General features: G+C 36.2%; 1 protein-coding gene across 1 annotated transcript; it reads right to left on the reverse strand.

Annotated features, from left to right (window-relative positions):
- Window positions 1-1,666: 1,666 nt before the first annotated feature.
- Window positions 1,667-16,253, reverse strand: LOC114269611 (cation/calcium exchanger 5-like). Its single transcript, XM_082915055.1, has 2 exons — window positions 15,094-16,253; window positions 1,667-2,864 (listed from the first exon to the last, which is right to left on the reverse strand). Exons 1-2 carry the CDS (start codon window positions 16,030-16,032, stop codon window positions 2,100-2,102), a joined length of 1,704 nt encoding a protein of 567 aa, XP_082771181.1. The 5' UTR covers window positions 16,033-16,253; the 3' UTR covers window positions 1,667-2,099.
- Between the last annotated feature and the right edge of the window lie 405 nt (window positions 16,254-16,658).

Consider the following 16,658-nt stretch of genomic DNA (forward strand, 5'->3'; position numbering starts at 1 on the left):
GTAATCAGTCATGCAAGTTTTCCCAGGAAACTTACAAAGCTTGATGAATTGGTGGTTTACTTCACAGTAGTTGCCTAAGGTTTTTTGAGCCCTAGGCCAAACATCAAAATAAGGCCTTAGGCTCTAGGGCCTTGGACAGTTGGGGTCTTTGGCAAGAAAGAATTTATTGGTGCGGCTTGGGCAAACTGCTAAGTTGCCTATTCTATTGAGCTAGCTCGGTTACTTCAAGGTATTGTGATCTGACAAAATTAATTTGGGAGACATTATTTTCCACTATCATGTGGTTTCTGTGGTTAAGCAGGAATACACTGACATTTAACAAGGAGGAAATCGATTGGGAGAATATAATCAAATTAGTGAAAGTGAATTGTTTCATGGGTAAAGGCAAAATCTGAGGTGTGTTTGTCACCATTGAAGACTTCCTTCACAATACCAGTGAACTTCTGGGATTTTTTGTTGGTTTTTAAGATTTTGTCTGACTGTTTTTCTTGTCTTGAATTTGGTATTCTAACCAACTAGGATTTGTGATGTTGTTGATATAGGTTATGACCTCTTCTAATTCTAAGAGCATACATTTTCTCTATGATGCTAAACAAATTTGGGGATGAAAGTTCCTTTTCCCCCAATATGATTAGATTGAAATTTTGACTAACTTTTCAAAAATTCAAATAAATAATTTGAAAATTAGTAAAGATAAATTCACTAGCATGGTTTGAATAAAGAAAAGTAGGAAACTCATGAAAGTACCAATTTAGATTACAGCTCTAAACTGATTGTAGATTCAAGATGTCCTGTTTTGTATTATGCAATAAAGAGTGCTTCAGTATAAGAAAATGCTCTAAAAAAATTGTCCATGACCACTAATTCAAACATTTTATCTATATGTGTTCGGTTGTGTTATTTCGGAATTGTGTCAGAATTATTTTAACACTAACTCCACCCATTTATAATTTTGACCTAATACCCCTTCTCTTACAATACCAAGAAAGAAATAAACAACTAAACAAAAAGTGTTCTAAAAGAAAGTAAGTAATTAATTTTTATCTATGGCAATAATTAATCATTTAAAATTCAATTCACGGTGTACATGACTGATCAACTGAACTAACCCAATTGGTGATCTACTTTAATGTTTGAGATACCTCTCTTCAATTAAAATGAGAAGTAGGGAGCTTCTATTTGCATACCAATCTTTTTTTTAGTTCACACCATTTTGTTTGTGTGGATATTAAGTATAGAACTGTTTTTTCTTTTTCTTTTTCTTTTTTTTAATAACTGATATCCAAATCATTGATTTTTGTTCGATAATTAATATCCAAACCAAAAAAAAAAAAAAAGTATTAACTAAGAGTTTTATTAAATTGAGATCATGTTTTCTTCCAGCTTGACTGAGAATACAAACACACTTCAAAGATCAGTCATGACAAAGCCCAGTAGAATGTCACTGTCATGCCAGCCTGAGCAAGGACCCGTTATCATGAGTACAATGATTCAGGGAGGGGGAGGGGAATCATGAACGCACGCAAAAGCTTGGTCTAACGAGGGTTCACTATATCACAGAAACTGGCAAAGGTATTCATTCCTCAATCAAAACCAGATTTTAATGAGCAATCAGCTCAGAATGCCTATATGAAACCAGTAAAATTCCCAGAGTGTAACAAAATCATGAAAATAGACCGGTCATATATAAAATGCTAAATCTTCTTGCCATGACTACAACACGTCCATGACAAATTAAATCACTTTTAATATTTGGCGATTGTCAGCTAAATAATAAATATCTCGCCCCGTGTGAATAAAGCAGGAAAACTGAACAGAAGTATATTTTCTGAAAGAATAAAAAAATGATACAAGATGTATGCTCCATGTCTTCAAACTGAAAATGGGATGTATCCATGACCTCAACTTTGGGCAGACAAGGGAAGATCAACACTTTCACCACAGTAAATACAGCAAACTATCTTCTTATGATGAATGATATAAGCATTTCATGAGCAGCTATAACCCTAAACACTGAATTTGCCATGTAATCTTCCCGTGATCACCACTGCTGGTTCAGCAATTATCAGATTAAATGCTCTCCAGGCATGTGGAAAAAATCACACAGTAAACTTGGCAATAACTAAGCTCACTGCTATAAAAGAAACATAGAGACCAACAAGGCAAAATCCCCAAAATCTAGGTACCCGAAACCTATACCAAGTTATTACTAATAGAGAGCCCATCAGGCTTAGAAGCAAGAACACAAACGCAACCACAATACTGACATGGAAATGGAGTTCGTAAGCTTTTGGATACACATTGGCAGTCTGTATTACCAAAGCCGTGCCAAGCCCAAAAAGCATGTTAAACATAGGCCCGGCAAAGCAACCAGCCATGGCCAGCGCTGGCTGGCCCGCTTTAGCGACTGCCACATCAGCAACAAGATCACCCACTGAGTTTCCCCATGCAAGTACTGTCAGCCCAAGTAGTGCAGGAGGCAACTCAAGAAGTGCTCCGAGAGCTGCAAGGCAGTTTAGGAGTTCCCCGGCCATGACAGAGATCCAAAATACGCTCATTACAAATGCTATGAGCACTACGGGAATTTCCTCGGTTTTGGGGGGCCCTTTTTGGACTATGTAGTGAAGAACTGCTAGAGAGGAGCATGCAAAGAGTACTACTAGCCAGAGAGGAAAATGGGAATTCGGAAGGAGAAAACTGATGGGATGATTTAGTGGCATGAATGAGTTACAAGAGTATAGAAGGGCAAGTGGGCAAAGAACAATGTTGGCAGATCGATAGAATCTGTTCCATTGAGAAGGAGAAGTCTGGGGGATAGTGAGTTTTAGAAGAATTGAGACTGGAAGCTCCCACACTTTTGAGATCTGCAAACCAAGAAAAAGAGAATTAGGTCAAAAGAAGAGTAGTACTCATTTATACTATTACAGTAGACAGATGAGCTGATGATGCACATTCTAAAGAAACATTACAGTTGAAGCGAGTACAAAGCAAAGTCACATCATGCATATAGTTCAACTCCAAATGGGCTACTTCTAAAATTACTTCTAATCAACGGCATTAAGTTCCATGACATCATTAAAATTAATGTAACTTTTTTTCTTTTTTCTTTTTTCTTTTTTACAATATAAATTAGTGAATCCAAAGATAAGAGCAATATGCTGGATTGATAATCAGGGAAGCCTCTGAAAATAGTAAAAATAGGCATTCCCCCTTTGCCAAGCTGTTTCCTGGCGAACCTAACCGACTAAAACCTGAATTAGCAGCCGGGAACTCAGTTGCAGAAAGCCGAGGTGGGGATGGGGGCGGGAGCTGAGGAGCGAGGGCATATATAAAAGTTTCCTAGGTTGGGACCACTTATGGGAGCATGTATATATTTATTTATTAAATAAATAAAAATATTCTAACAATTATTTTTGCTGCTTAGTTGTAATATATGTATTAAAATATGAATAAATATTAGAGATTTATGTCAATTACAAATTATCTTTATTACGTATAAATAAATACTATATACATAGAAACTACTAAAATAAGTTTGAATTATTTTTCTTTTGTTTCTATAAGGTTTATATGTTTGAGAAGTTTCTATCTCAGCTGGGTTTCTTACTTGAAAACACGGAATTGCATTTCTTAGTAAAAAATGCCACTTGAATAGAAGGTTCCTGCAACAAAGGCCGGGAACCTCTAGATCAGAATACATTAGGGTGTGTGAAGGAGCCATTAGTTGTCCCTCTTTGTTCCTCTCTATAAAGACAGGCCACATGAACCCAAAGATCTCAATTTTGTTCTCTATAGCATTTAAAGGCAAAGTCCATCCCATAGAGTCATTCCAGTAAATGGAACACTCAAGCTACAAACAACGGTTCATCAACAGGAAAAATGTCACTTCATGAAATCATAATATGCCCATTATCATATACAATGTAAGACACAACTATGTGAGATTTAATGCTAATGGGTGATTTGGACTCTATATATGGAATCACTGTTTGTTCACACTGAAAACATATTTATGTATTACTGAGAAACAAAGTGAACTCAGCATAACCTAACACATTGGTTTTGCAAGGACACAAAAACATTCAGCATTAAGCTCTATTGATGATCATAGCTTCTTCACTTATATGCATCGAGTTTTTGTTCACTGCTACAAGCTAAGATCAAATACAACCTAACCCCAACTCCAAGGGGTTGGCCGAGTAGTAAAGATTTAAGGATAAAATACAGGATGTCGAGTTCAAGTCACTCCAAGGGGTCACTGGAGGTAATTTCAAGGCCCTTGGATTAGTAAAGATGCGTGTAAGCTGGCCCGGACACCTAGTTATCAAAAAATACAACCTAACCCCTATTTATCCTAGCATTCTATACCTTAAAGCATGTGTAGCCCAAATATAAGCAATATACTCAATTTCACACATTCATACTTGATGTAGTGGAATCGTGTGATAGTGATGATTTTAGGGTCCGTTTTATTCAAAAATGAATACCTGCAAACAAGATTCTAAGATCCTTCTCTAAACATGTTGATTCACACAGAATATTGGGAGTAAAAGGCACAACAATGGTTGATTCTAAAAAATATACCCAAGGTTATAACAAAGGAGTATGAACTTGAATTATATTAATCATCAAAACTGTGTTGCCCCAAGACTTGCATCTTTATTTATAATTCGCCTAATTCACATAGAACAAGAAACTAATAAAATAGAAAATAAAATAAAAACTAATAGAATTGGAAAACTGAATAATCCCAAATCAGGAAAATTTCACTTGGCTAGTTTTTGGTTTTCCAAAAACACTTTTCAGAAAATTATACTATATTGTTTTCCGTATTTTTTTGTTTTTACTGAATTTTTTTAATATTTTAAGAAATTGTTTTATTTTTTAGACACACCTAACATAAATACACATAAAAAGTATAATTTTTGTGAAAAACAATATTTTAAAAATTCACTAAATACCAAAAATACAAAAAATAAAAATTAAAAAATACGAGAATTCAATATATTTTTCATATTTTTATGTATTTATTAATTTTTTAAAATATTTTTTCACAAATTTTTTACTTTTTAGATACATCTAAGTAAGGTGCATCTAAAAAAATAAAAATAAAAAAAACGCTTAAAATTTTAAAAATATTCACTAAAAACACAAAAAACAAAAAAAAAATCAATTTTTAAAACACTTAATCCAAAAAACTCAAACCAAACACACATGATAATTCTAGTCTATTCTATAGTAAATTAGAATATTTCTAATTAAATATTATTTTAAAAAAATAAAATATAAATATAATTTTCTTAAGATTTTGACCGCATCAATAACCCTTCAAAAAATAATAATACTAATAAAATATCAAAAATGGCATTTTCTATAATCAAATACTTCATTTCATAAAATTTGACCACATCCAGATTCAGTCCCCTTCTGAACAGTGGCCGCCAGAAAAATTTCCAAGCAGGAATTCTTTAGTGCTTCCCTTTAAGCAACTTGGGGACATCCGGAAGCATTTTCATTTGCAATTGTGCTAATCAACAGCCAAAAAGTGATAGTCAACTGCCTAAAAGTGAAGACAACAATATCATTCATCATATCTTTCTGCTATATACCTCTGATATTTCACATTATAAAAATCCAATCACTCTACCCAAAATGAGGAACATCATTTTCAAAAATGAAGGGAAAACTTTATGATTCAAATTAGTGATTTTAGAATTACAATTTCCTGTTCCTGTTCTGGGCAGGTAAAGACAACAGAAACATTAATAGGTTTAGCAAGAAATCCAAAGAAAAGTTGTAAAGGTCAAGTTGGGAGGGAGGCGTATAAAAATCTAAAAAGCTCCCTATTTGAATAACCCTAACAAACCCCAAAGACCATATGACATGCAGTGGAATCTCCCTCAGGAAGTGGATGGCCTGAGTTCACCATTCCCCTTACCCGAAGACATTACCATGTTATGTACAAGATGGGTTACAATCCTATTCATAGTAATAGGAAATTTGATCATGTCATAGAGCATTGAAAATTAACCATGTTATGTACTTATGTACTGCACATTTTGATATACTATGTCTCCTTGCCTTCACCAGTACAAGACATTTATAAATGCTTCTATATAGTTGGAAGGCATTATATATATTTTTATAAGAAAGGTACTTTCTACATACATAAATTTATTTATACAAGTTAAAGACATTTTATCCTCCACCTAGGAAGCATAGATATGGATACGAGATACAGAGATGATACGATACGAATACGGCAACACGACAAAATCTAAAAAAATAGGATACGGGTACAGCTAGGATACGTTTTCGAAAAAGATATTGTTAAAAATTATAGGTAGTCAGGTACATATGAGCTCAAGTGTTGAGAAACCATATTGTTATTTTATAATGCAAAATACTAATGTTTAATTATTAGGTATTAATTTAAGTTGGTACCTAGTTTACTTCTTTTAATTTTCAATAGGTCTTATAAATATTTCATTTCAATATCACCAAAGATATTTAATTTAATTTTACTTTCTATGTAGTTATAAGGGACATGCATGACACAACAATTTGACGAATTATATTACTTTAATTTGCTATGTTCTTCTTATCAAAGAACTAAACAAATATTGAAAAAATATTCTTGTATTTATCCTCGCAATTATATTATATTATATTATAATGCTATGCAATAAATGCTGCAAATCTAATTTTGTAAAGGTAATATGTGACTTGGATTATTTGATACTTCAAAATTAATAAAAAATTAATTAAAAAGTATCCGATACTTTTGATAAGTATCCGATACGTATTGAGTATATAAGGAGTATCGGTATCCAATACAGATACGATACGAATACATTGCCTTTTTAAAAGTATATGTGCTTCATAGTCCTCCACACTGCTAGACACAGGTATCTTCTATCTCATATCATGGTGTCTTCTAACTCATATCACACCATCATTAATGGATAATAATGGTGATTAGTTATATTTCATGTCATGTTAAGTACTCAAAATCAACAAATTGACTCTGAAATCTCAATAATTGTTATGTTGTTTCAGTGAACTCATTTGCTGCTATAAAAATCAATGCATCAAATTACAACCATTTTTTAGCTTGTTGGACCCAGGCCCATGACTCAGGAAGCCCAATCGATAGTAGGTAAGGTCAATGGTCATGCCCAATGATCTATGTCAGGTTTAGTGACCCACCTTGGGAGTTAGAGGGCTGACCTTGCCAAGCCGGCTGGGAGAGCACTAAGTTGGTCGGGAAAACCCATTCCAAACCTAGCCCAGTCTCATGGTTAGCTCTTTTGAAGATAAGATTATATTGTTAAACATATCAGAATATATGGAATCATGGGATCTCCATATATTTTGATATCTTCCATATCTTCTGAAATATTTAACAATATAGTCTTATATTCAACAAGTTCATCAAGGCAATTCATCGTCCCAACTTGGGCAAGAACACGGGGTTTAAGGTTACAACATCAAGGTACACATGGCGTGATGTAAAGTGATCCTCTCCACCTGCAACTACACTAGCTAGTAGAAGGACGTATCTCGTAGCCTTAACCTCCTAGAATGATGGAAGTCCACGTGGCACTACTCAAGTAGAGGAAAGGCTAACAAAATTATTCTTTGGAGCACAACCGTTAGAGGCAAGTCTATGTATATACACCCAACTCTTCTATGAAAGATACACTATCTATTCTACCCTAATTCTCCATTGTCATTTTCCTCGAGCACAAAACTCACTTGATCATTGGAGGGCCCATGAGAAGGACAACCATCAATGTACTCTTAAGGGTTTGTTCGCAGGTGTTCATGAAGAAGGAAGATCAAGATGGATGCGCCTAAAGTGCAAAACGAGTCAAAAAGTGGAACATTAACCAAGCAATATGCACCACACATGCGGAGGGCCATTCCCACGTGTAGGTGATTGAGGCCGAATTGTGCAACACTTGGCCGATAATTAGGATCTCTTAACCCTACTTGCCTGTCAAATTATATATTTTATGCATGTTTAATGCCAATTAGGTTGGACACAGCGGGAGCATAAAATGAGCAAAAATGCAAAAATTTGAGAGAAAAATGCTTTCCGCACATTCCTGCACGTGCGGAGGACTATTCCCGCACGTGCGGCCCATTCATCACAGCCAAACAGAGCCTGAAAAAATTGCACGTGCGGAGGTCCATTCCCACACGCGTGGTGGAATTTCCTGCACGTGCGGCCCTACCTCGGGAAACATGCCTGATGTTTTGGATTTGGAAAAAAATAGTAGAGGTATAAAAAGACAAAAAAAAATGCTGGATTAGGGTTCTGATAATTTGCAAAGGGAGAGAGAGGTTAGGGTTTGGAAGAAAAAGAACTTGAAGTGCGACATGGTGGCTTCTTCTCCCTCTACTTCTTCCACTCCTCCATGAGTGGCTAGGCTCCTATTTATAAGGTTTTGATGAAACCCTAGCCAAGTAAATAGGGTTTTCCTTTTACTTTTTGATTATGTAAAGGTTTGAACAAGTTGGATGGTGTTTAAGAAGTTTCAAATATATTTTTTCCATTATCTCTTTAAGTATTCTTCTTTCTGTGATTATTAAATACTTTCTATACAATGATTTTCTTTTCTTTCATATTCAAGGTATGAGAAGAGCCATACTACCCTAGTTTAGAGCGAACAACTCGTACTACTTGAGATGAGTCATGCCTATACATTGAATATGATAATTCTCTTGATCAATACTTCGAACTTGTAATTGCAAGTACTATTTAGTTCGAACCGTAACATAATTGATTTTCAAATTGAAACCTTATTTATGTAACTAGTGGTGAATTCATTACCCTAGGTTTTTCCACAATCAGTAATTCCAATTTCATTTTTAATCGCTAGTTTAATCGCTTTGTTTAATTTAATTATCATTAGGTTATGAACAACCATCTTTTTTATCAAAATTAATTTAGAAATTTAACAATTAAATTTAATTTTCCGTTTGTCCCCATGGATCGATACTTGGACTTACCGTTATTCTAAGGAATTTGATATAGTTTAATGTTTATTTTTGGTGTGTGAAACGACCCATCAGCAGCCCCCTTTCTCAAGGCCAAAAACAGCTGCAGTAATCCGCACGTGCAAAGGGTATTTCCTGCACGTGCGGCATGACTCGAGATGTGTGCCAAAATTTTGAAAGTCACCTGTTTTGTTGGAAAAGTATAAAAGGGGAAAGAAAGGCTGAAGAAAAAGAGAGGCTAGGATTTTTGGAAGATAAAAAGCTTGGGACTTCAAGGTTGAAGGTGCTCTTTCATGGTGGCTTCATCCTCTTCATCTTCCCACTCCTCCATGAGTGTCTAGTTCTCCAATTTTTAGGATTTTGATGAAACCCTACCCATGTAAATAGATTTTCTTAGGTTTCTGACTTGTGTAATGGTTTGAATGAGTTGTATTGTATTGTTTAGATGTTTTTCAATACATTTTCTATTATTGTTTTAAAGTGTTCTTCTTTTTGTGATTGTTGAATTCTTTCCATACAATTGTTATCATTTCATTCGTATTCAAAATATGAGAGGAGCCATGCTACGAGAGACGAGTCGTGCTACTATCTTAGTTTAGAGCGAACAACTCATACTGCATGGGATGATTCATGCCTATAAGTTAAACGCGACAATTCTCTTGATCAATGCTTCAAGCTTGTAGTTGTGAAGCATTGGGTAGTTCAAACAGTAACGCAATCAATTTTCAACTTTAAACCCTATTTATGTATCTAGTGGTGGATTAATTGCCCTAGGATTTTCCCCAACTCAATTCCTCAAACCCTATTATTTATTGTTAATTTAGTTTCTCATTTCCAGTTTAATTCTCGCTTCAATATTTTACCCATCAACCATTCTCATCAAATTAACTTATGAATCTCGCATTTAAAATTGTTAAATTTCACATTAGTTTCTATGGATCAATACCTAGACTTGCCATTATTCTATGGAAATTAGATATAGTTTAGTCTTTTTTTTTGGTGTGCTTAACAACCCATCAAAAGGTAAGGTGGAAGGGCTCGTGATTTCTGAAGAAGTAAGCTGGCCTGAAGAGAGAGAGAGAGAGAGAGAGAGAGAGAGAGAGAACAACAGATTCTTGCTTAGGATGGCCTCTGCTCATAGAAGAGCTAAGCATATAGGATAGATGAAGATTAATGGTGAGGATTTGACGCAGCAGGAGGCTACTTCCATGGACATTGTGGACTTCTACAAGAGATTATACTTTGAGTCAGATTTGAGAAGACATTTTATTGATGTCTTGGAGTTGGATTCTATTCAAGATGAGGAAAGAACTTGGCTAGAGAGAATGATCTATGGAGGAAGTGATTGCGGCCTTGAAGAGTCTCAATGGAGATAAGGCTTATGGCCTGGCGGATCCTCTATAATTTTCTTCCAACAGTGTTGTTAAATTTAAAGAAAAATATAAAATACCACGACGTCAAGGTGACACTCTACTGCTAAGTTATATGACTTTTCTAACTCTCCATCAGGAAATAGAATTAACTAATCATATGTTTAAACGTTGAAAAACTCAGTGCCACATCTGAATGTGAGACATTGTATATGGTAGGCCTCATTTGTTTGGGCGTGTAGCTATATGGACCCCTTCCTTGAACAAGTACATGACAAGACTTCAGTTGTTTATGGTAGGCTTTCAAATGCAAGCAACGGTTTTTCAACGGCAAGAGGAGGACTGAAATTGCGAGTACATGAGAATACTTCACTTGTTTATGGTAGGCTTTCAAATGCAAGCAACAACTTTTCATTCAATAGCAAGAGGAGGCCTGAAATTGCAAACTAGTCACGCTAACAACTGAACCCATTGTAGTGTTATGATAGCAGTCATATTGATGTAAAAAAGGGAAAGAGACCGAATCACTGAAGAGGCCACATCCCTAACACACTCACAATATTGTTAAGCCAGAAACTCCCTAATACACTGAGAAACCCATTATTTATAGGCTAATAATCCTAATTAAATTAAAAATATCTTACTAAATTTATGGATTTAAATATAACTAAATATTAATAATAATAATAATAATAATAATCTATCAATTACATTTGTGGGATCAAAACGTCTTTGGTCCATGTAATGGACCCACACAGGCTTCACCCCAAACTTCCAAAGATGATAATGAGCTTCCATTCAGTCAAAGGTCAAGCCATCACATCCACTCCTATGAGACTAAAGAGTTTGAGAGGAACCTAAATGCCTCCTTTATTGTTCTAGTGCCAACAGATTGTGCTATGGATGATATCAAAGATTATAAGTCGACTAGCTTGACTAGCAGTGTTCATAAAGTCTATAATGTCTTTGTGGAAGGAAGACAACTCCTTGATGTACTACTGGTGGCTAAAAAGTGTGTGAGCTCTACAATAGAGAGAAACATTCTTTGCAAGCTAGATATTGAGAAGGCATATGATCATGTATGCTGAGATTTCTTAATCAATTTACTAGAGAGGATGGGCTTGGGGGTGAGGAATTGTAGGTAGATAAGCTTCAGCATCTCTTCTGTAAAGTTTTTTTCCGATAGTAAAGGGGGAAGATAAGAGCTGTTTTAGAGCTCTAGGGCTTGTGACGCTCAACTGCTGCTCTTTTCATCCTTTTAGAGGTGCTTAATCATATGGTTCAGAGGATGGTTTTGATAGTTAGATACTTTGGACACAAGGTGGGTAATAGAGGTGACGAGATCGTATTAGAGTTTCATTTTCTATTTGTTTTGCTAAAAAAAAACAAGAAGAAGAAGAAGGAATTGAGAACTTTGAGATGTGTATTACTTTGTTTTGAAATGGTGTTGGGCCCTAGGGTTCACATGAAAAGGAGTGACATCATTATGATTGGTGTGGTAGATGATGCGGATATTTTGGCAACTGATTTGGAACGTAGGTTGGTATCTGTCTTCGACCAACCTGGAGCTTCCATTGACTTGTCCTTCAAAAACAAGGCTCCTAAGGATGTAGTGGTGGAAAGGTTTGAGAAGTGGTTAGCTAAATTGAAGAGACAATACCCATCTGAGGGGGCAGACTTACTCTCATCAAAAGCACCATTTCCAGCCTTTCTATGTTCTGTGGTCTATTTTAACTATCCCTATCTAAGTTGTGAAAAGGTTGGAGAAATTGATGAGGGACTTTCTTGGAGGATGGGGGGAAGGAAGGGATTGAAGTGAAGTTGAAGTATCATCTTGTATACTAGGACAAGGTTTGTTTACCTTTGAAAGGAGGCTTGGGGATTTGTAGGTTAGAGGTGTTCAACAAAGCCTGGTTAGAGGAAATGGATGTGGAGCTTTACATGGAAGAGGAAGAGATGTGAACAATGATTAGTGGAAAATATGGTCATGGTTGGGGGATTGGTACACTTAATATAAGGGGTCATATGATGTGGGAACTTGAAAAATCATAAAAAATATTTCTTTCTTTTGCAGGGCTTCATTGCTGGGGAAGGATCGTAGAGTGCAATTGTGATAGGATCCCTAGTGTGGTCAAAAGGTAGTTAAATAAGGTTTTCTAGACCTTTATGAAATTGCGGTTAAATCTTAAATCTGAATGAAAGATTGTCGGACCTTATCTACCATGGGAGTGCTACAAAATCCAATCTTCTAGAGAGACTTTTTCAGGAAGGGTGTTTCGGGTCAAGAGGGTGCAAGCACGAATGGAAGATCCTTTGGTATGAAGAGAGTCCAAGAACAACACTTTTTAAGTGGTTTCCTTTTTATCGGAAGTTTGGGTAGGGGATGAAGGCTTTCCTTAGAAAGTGACTCGACACTCAAAAGCTCCTTAGATGGCAACTAGAGAAGTTATCCTAATGACAAATAATCTGAGAAAGAGGTGCCAATTTGTGTTACATTGGTCTTGCATGTGCTCCAGAACACGAGGAAGAGTATGATTTGTCTTCAATTGCACTCTGTGTTTGGAGTTGAGTGCGTGATGTCAGAGTCAGTTAAGGAGGGGAAAGGGATGTTGTAGGGGAAAATATAAAAATTATTGGGAAAGGGATGTCATAGGGGAAATAATAAAAATTATATGGTGCATCTAGAGAGAGAAATATGGGAACTTTTGAAGGTGTATAGATTGATTATTTGGTTAAAAAGAACCATGCTTATCTCTATAAATTTCTGGCTTAGAAAGAAATTTTTTTCTGCCTCTCTTTTGTTGACTTTTTGAAGGAAATGTATATCCACGAAGACATGTTGGAAAAGTGTATGAGATTCATAGTTCTGTTATTGTTGTATAATTATGTGTATAGGGTTGTGCCCCTTATATAGTTGGCTCCTGATACTCAATAACTTTAAAACAAATTGAGCTGAAATTTATTATCATTTTCATTAGGTGCCTTCCAATTTGCTAACAATTGACTATTCCTCAAGCCAGTTTTAGCAAAAAATTTAGTTTCTTCAATTCTGCCCATATTAATAATTATGTTTTTTGTTCCACACTCATGCAAGCGGTCAGTGCTGAGTCCAGTGCTGAAACCTAAGTTGTGTACCAAATTATAAACCAGCTATATGTTGCAAATCCATTGTTGAATTGCATCAGGTCATAAGCTATGTTTCACGGACTCATGTATGGGTGTCAGGTGCGATTTAGAGTCTAAGCCAGATTCTTCAAATTCCTGTCTAAAAAAACGTCTAAAAGTACAAAGACATGGCTAGACATTCATATTTCATAATATTCAGTTTTCTGGGGTAAAATGGTTTCTCAAAAGTAACATAGAGCATTTTATGCGTAAAGTGAGAGTTTTATATTGAATAACATCAGGTAATAAGCTATGTTTCATGGACTAGTGTATGGGTTTCAAGTGCCAACATGAGTCTAAGCCAGATTCTTCAAGTTCCTGTGTCTAAAAGCACGAATATACAACTAGACATTCATATTTCATAATATTCTTCTTCGATTTTCTGGGGTTAAATGGTATCTCAAAAGTAACATAGAGCATTTTATGCATAGCGTGAGAGTTTTGTGTACCATCAAACAGTAAACTCAATTACTAGACATGGTTACTACTGGCACATGCTCAACTAGACATGTCGGACAAATATCTTATACCTTTACCCAAGGGTAGAGTGTTTGTTTGCACAATTATGTCACATGAATTTAGGAGTTTACTAAGGAAATAAATTAGACTCCATGTGCTTACTTTTTGCAAGAAACCATATCTTTGAGGCAGATAAACCAAGCATCTAGAAGATTTTAGGAGAAACCCGGGTCTGGAGAAGTCTCTCTCTTAATCGACCTACCTAAGGTAGCTAGACCTACACAAAGTAACACATCGCAGTGAACCTTCATCTCCAGCCAATAGACCCCAAAGCGTCGTAGTGCATGCTAAGTTGTTCGGCATGTGTAGGTCTCACCTCTTGGCCTTGGTGCAGAGACAGAAGATATCACCTAGACTGAGATTGAGACATGTACTAAGTTCCATCATCTTGAGATTGGTCAATGAGAGTGAACAAGTGTCCCATGATAGCAAACACATGGCAATCCCAAAACTGAAGTATTAGGCAAGCATGTACGGTGTCATTTCTAGGATGCACAAAAGAGGAATGACAGTAGTATATATTTCTATAATGGTTTCCTATTCATCCTCATAGTGTGCACATTCAATTGAGTATAAATGAATATTCAGTGAATTATGCAACTGCATTAGTAGAAAAAACTAAGCTTGATGATGCTGCAACAAATAGCTAAGGTGCAGAGGTGAGTAGTAGTGCCATAGAGAATCCAAACATATCATCGGAACTGTAGCTCATAACAAGATATTACATTGGGAAAGAAGGCATCCATTACATTCTTAGTCATTTCATGTCAAGCAAATTTTTACTATCTCTAATAGTCCCCACTCGTCCAGTAATCAACATTACAAGTATTAGATCCCTACTCAGACTGCAGAATTAGATCTAAGTTTCAATCACACATTATTATTGATACATGATAGCTGTACTTAGTTAAACCAATTGCAATACTAACCAGGCAATCACAACTTTCACACTATTAATACGATGAGATAATACACAGATAGATCATAAACAATGCAAGATATCAGAATTGTAAAATTGTAACCCAAAACATACCTGCCTACCAAGTTGTCGAAAATGAAATCCCGGCTTCCCTCCCTCTACTTTCCCCAACAATTCTTCATTTTCATAATCCAGCGCAATGAAATCTTTCTGAACCTCAACATCCCCAACAAAACCACCACCCACACCAACCCCACCTTTTCTTTTCCCACCATCCCTCCCCAAATCCATCCAAAACACAAACCCAACAAAGAAAAGATAAAACCCAACAAACCCAATAGCCTGCCATAGAAAAATCTCAGCACTAAGATACACATAGAACAAGAACAAAGCTGCAGTCAAGTAAAACAACACGTCCCTCACAAAAGGAACAGGGTCCACCGAAAAGGGTGCTGCATAAATCGCCACAAACCCAACAACCAATGCCGAAACAAACGTCCCGGCCGACAAAATCGCGCCGAACCCAGTTCTCGGATGACCTCCGCGGACCGCAGCGACCGATGCGAACACATCGGGGGCACCATTGCCGAGTGCAAGAAGTGTCACAGCCCCAATACTGGGTGACAAATTGAGGTGGGTAACGAGCTTGGTGACCACAACAGAGAATTGATCCTGAGCGGTCTTGACGAGGACATAGAACTGGAAGAGGATAGTGAGGAAGAGAAAGGGGACAGAGGCAAATGGGTTTTGGTGGAAGAGGCAGAAATGGAGAGAGAAGTAGTTGATGAGGCTGTTAGAGTCGCCATTGCAGTGGAGGAGAGAGAAAGAGCAGCGATTGTGAGATGGGGTTTGGAGGATGAAGGAGCAGGAGAGGGAAGTAGTGGTGGTGGTGGTGGTGGTGGTGGTGTTGAGGAGGGACCTGTGGGGGATTAGTGGGCTTGTGGAGGGGTAGTTTGGGGATGGATTGAGGAGGAAGAAGAAGATGAGAGTGGAGAGAAGGATGAGTGAGATTGTTGGGGTTTTGAGGGAAGAAGGAAACAGAGAGAAGGCCATGCCATTCCAATCCAAACAAGGTTTAAGCTCTCTCTCCCTCTCTCTCTCGCTTTCTTGGGTGAGATTGGAGTGATAAGTATTGGCTGGTGTGAGTCTGTGACCCTCTTTTCTCTCTTGAATCTTGACGCGTTTTCGCTTCTTTCTCACACCAGCAACCTATAATTGAAGTTTTATTCATTCCATTAAAAAAACATGAGAGTTCGAGGCTTTTTGGCAAGTGTAAATAAAAATTTGCTTGGTGTTTGATTTTATTTTAAGAAAATTATTAATAACTTCTAATTTTTAATATATTTTTTGTAATTAAAAAAGAGGGGGCTAAATTTTATTTGTTTCAAAAATATATCATTACCCACCTCTATCTCCAATTGTAGTCATTGGCAATTTTTTCTGACCACTGTTAGTAACAATCTTCACTAACACATTCATCTTGTAACGCTATTAGTCATCAACTATTATTAAAAGTCACTTTCATTGTTTAACAATCACATTCGATCAGTATTTCTGGCTAGTAATTATCTCAGATTATTTTTTTTTGAGAATAGATTATTTTAATAATTTTTTATGAAAATATATATAAAAAAATAAAGGCACTATAATAATTTATAATAACTTTTTAATCTTTTAAC

Source organism: Camellia sinensis, chromosome 2 (assembly GCF_055761805.1).
Source record: "Camellia sinensis isolate YWXY chromosome 2, ASM5576180v1, whole genome shotgun sequence".
NCBI classification, from domain to species: Eukaryota; Viridiplantae; Streptophyta; class Magnoliopsida; order Ericales; family Theaceae; genus Camellia; species Camellia sinensis.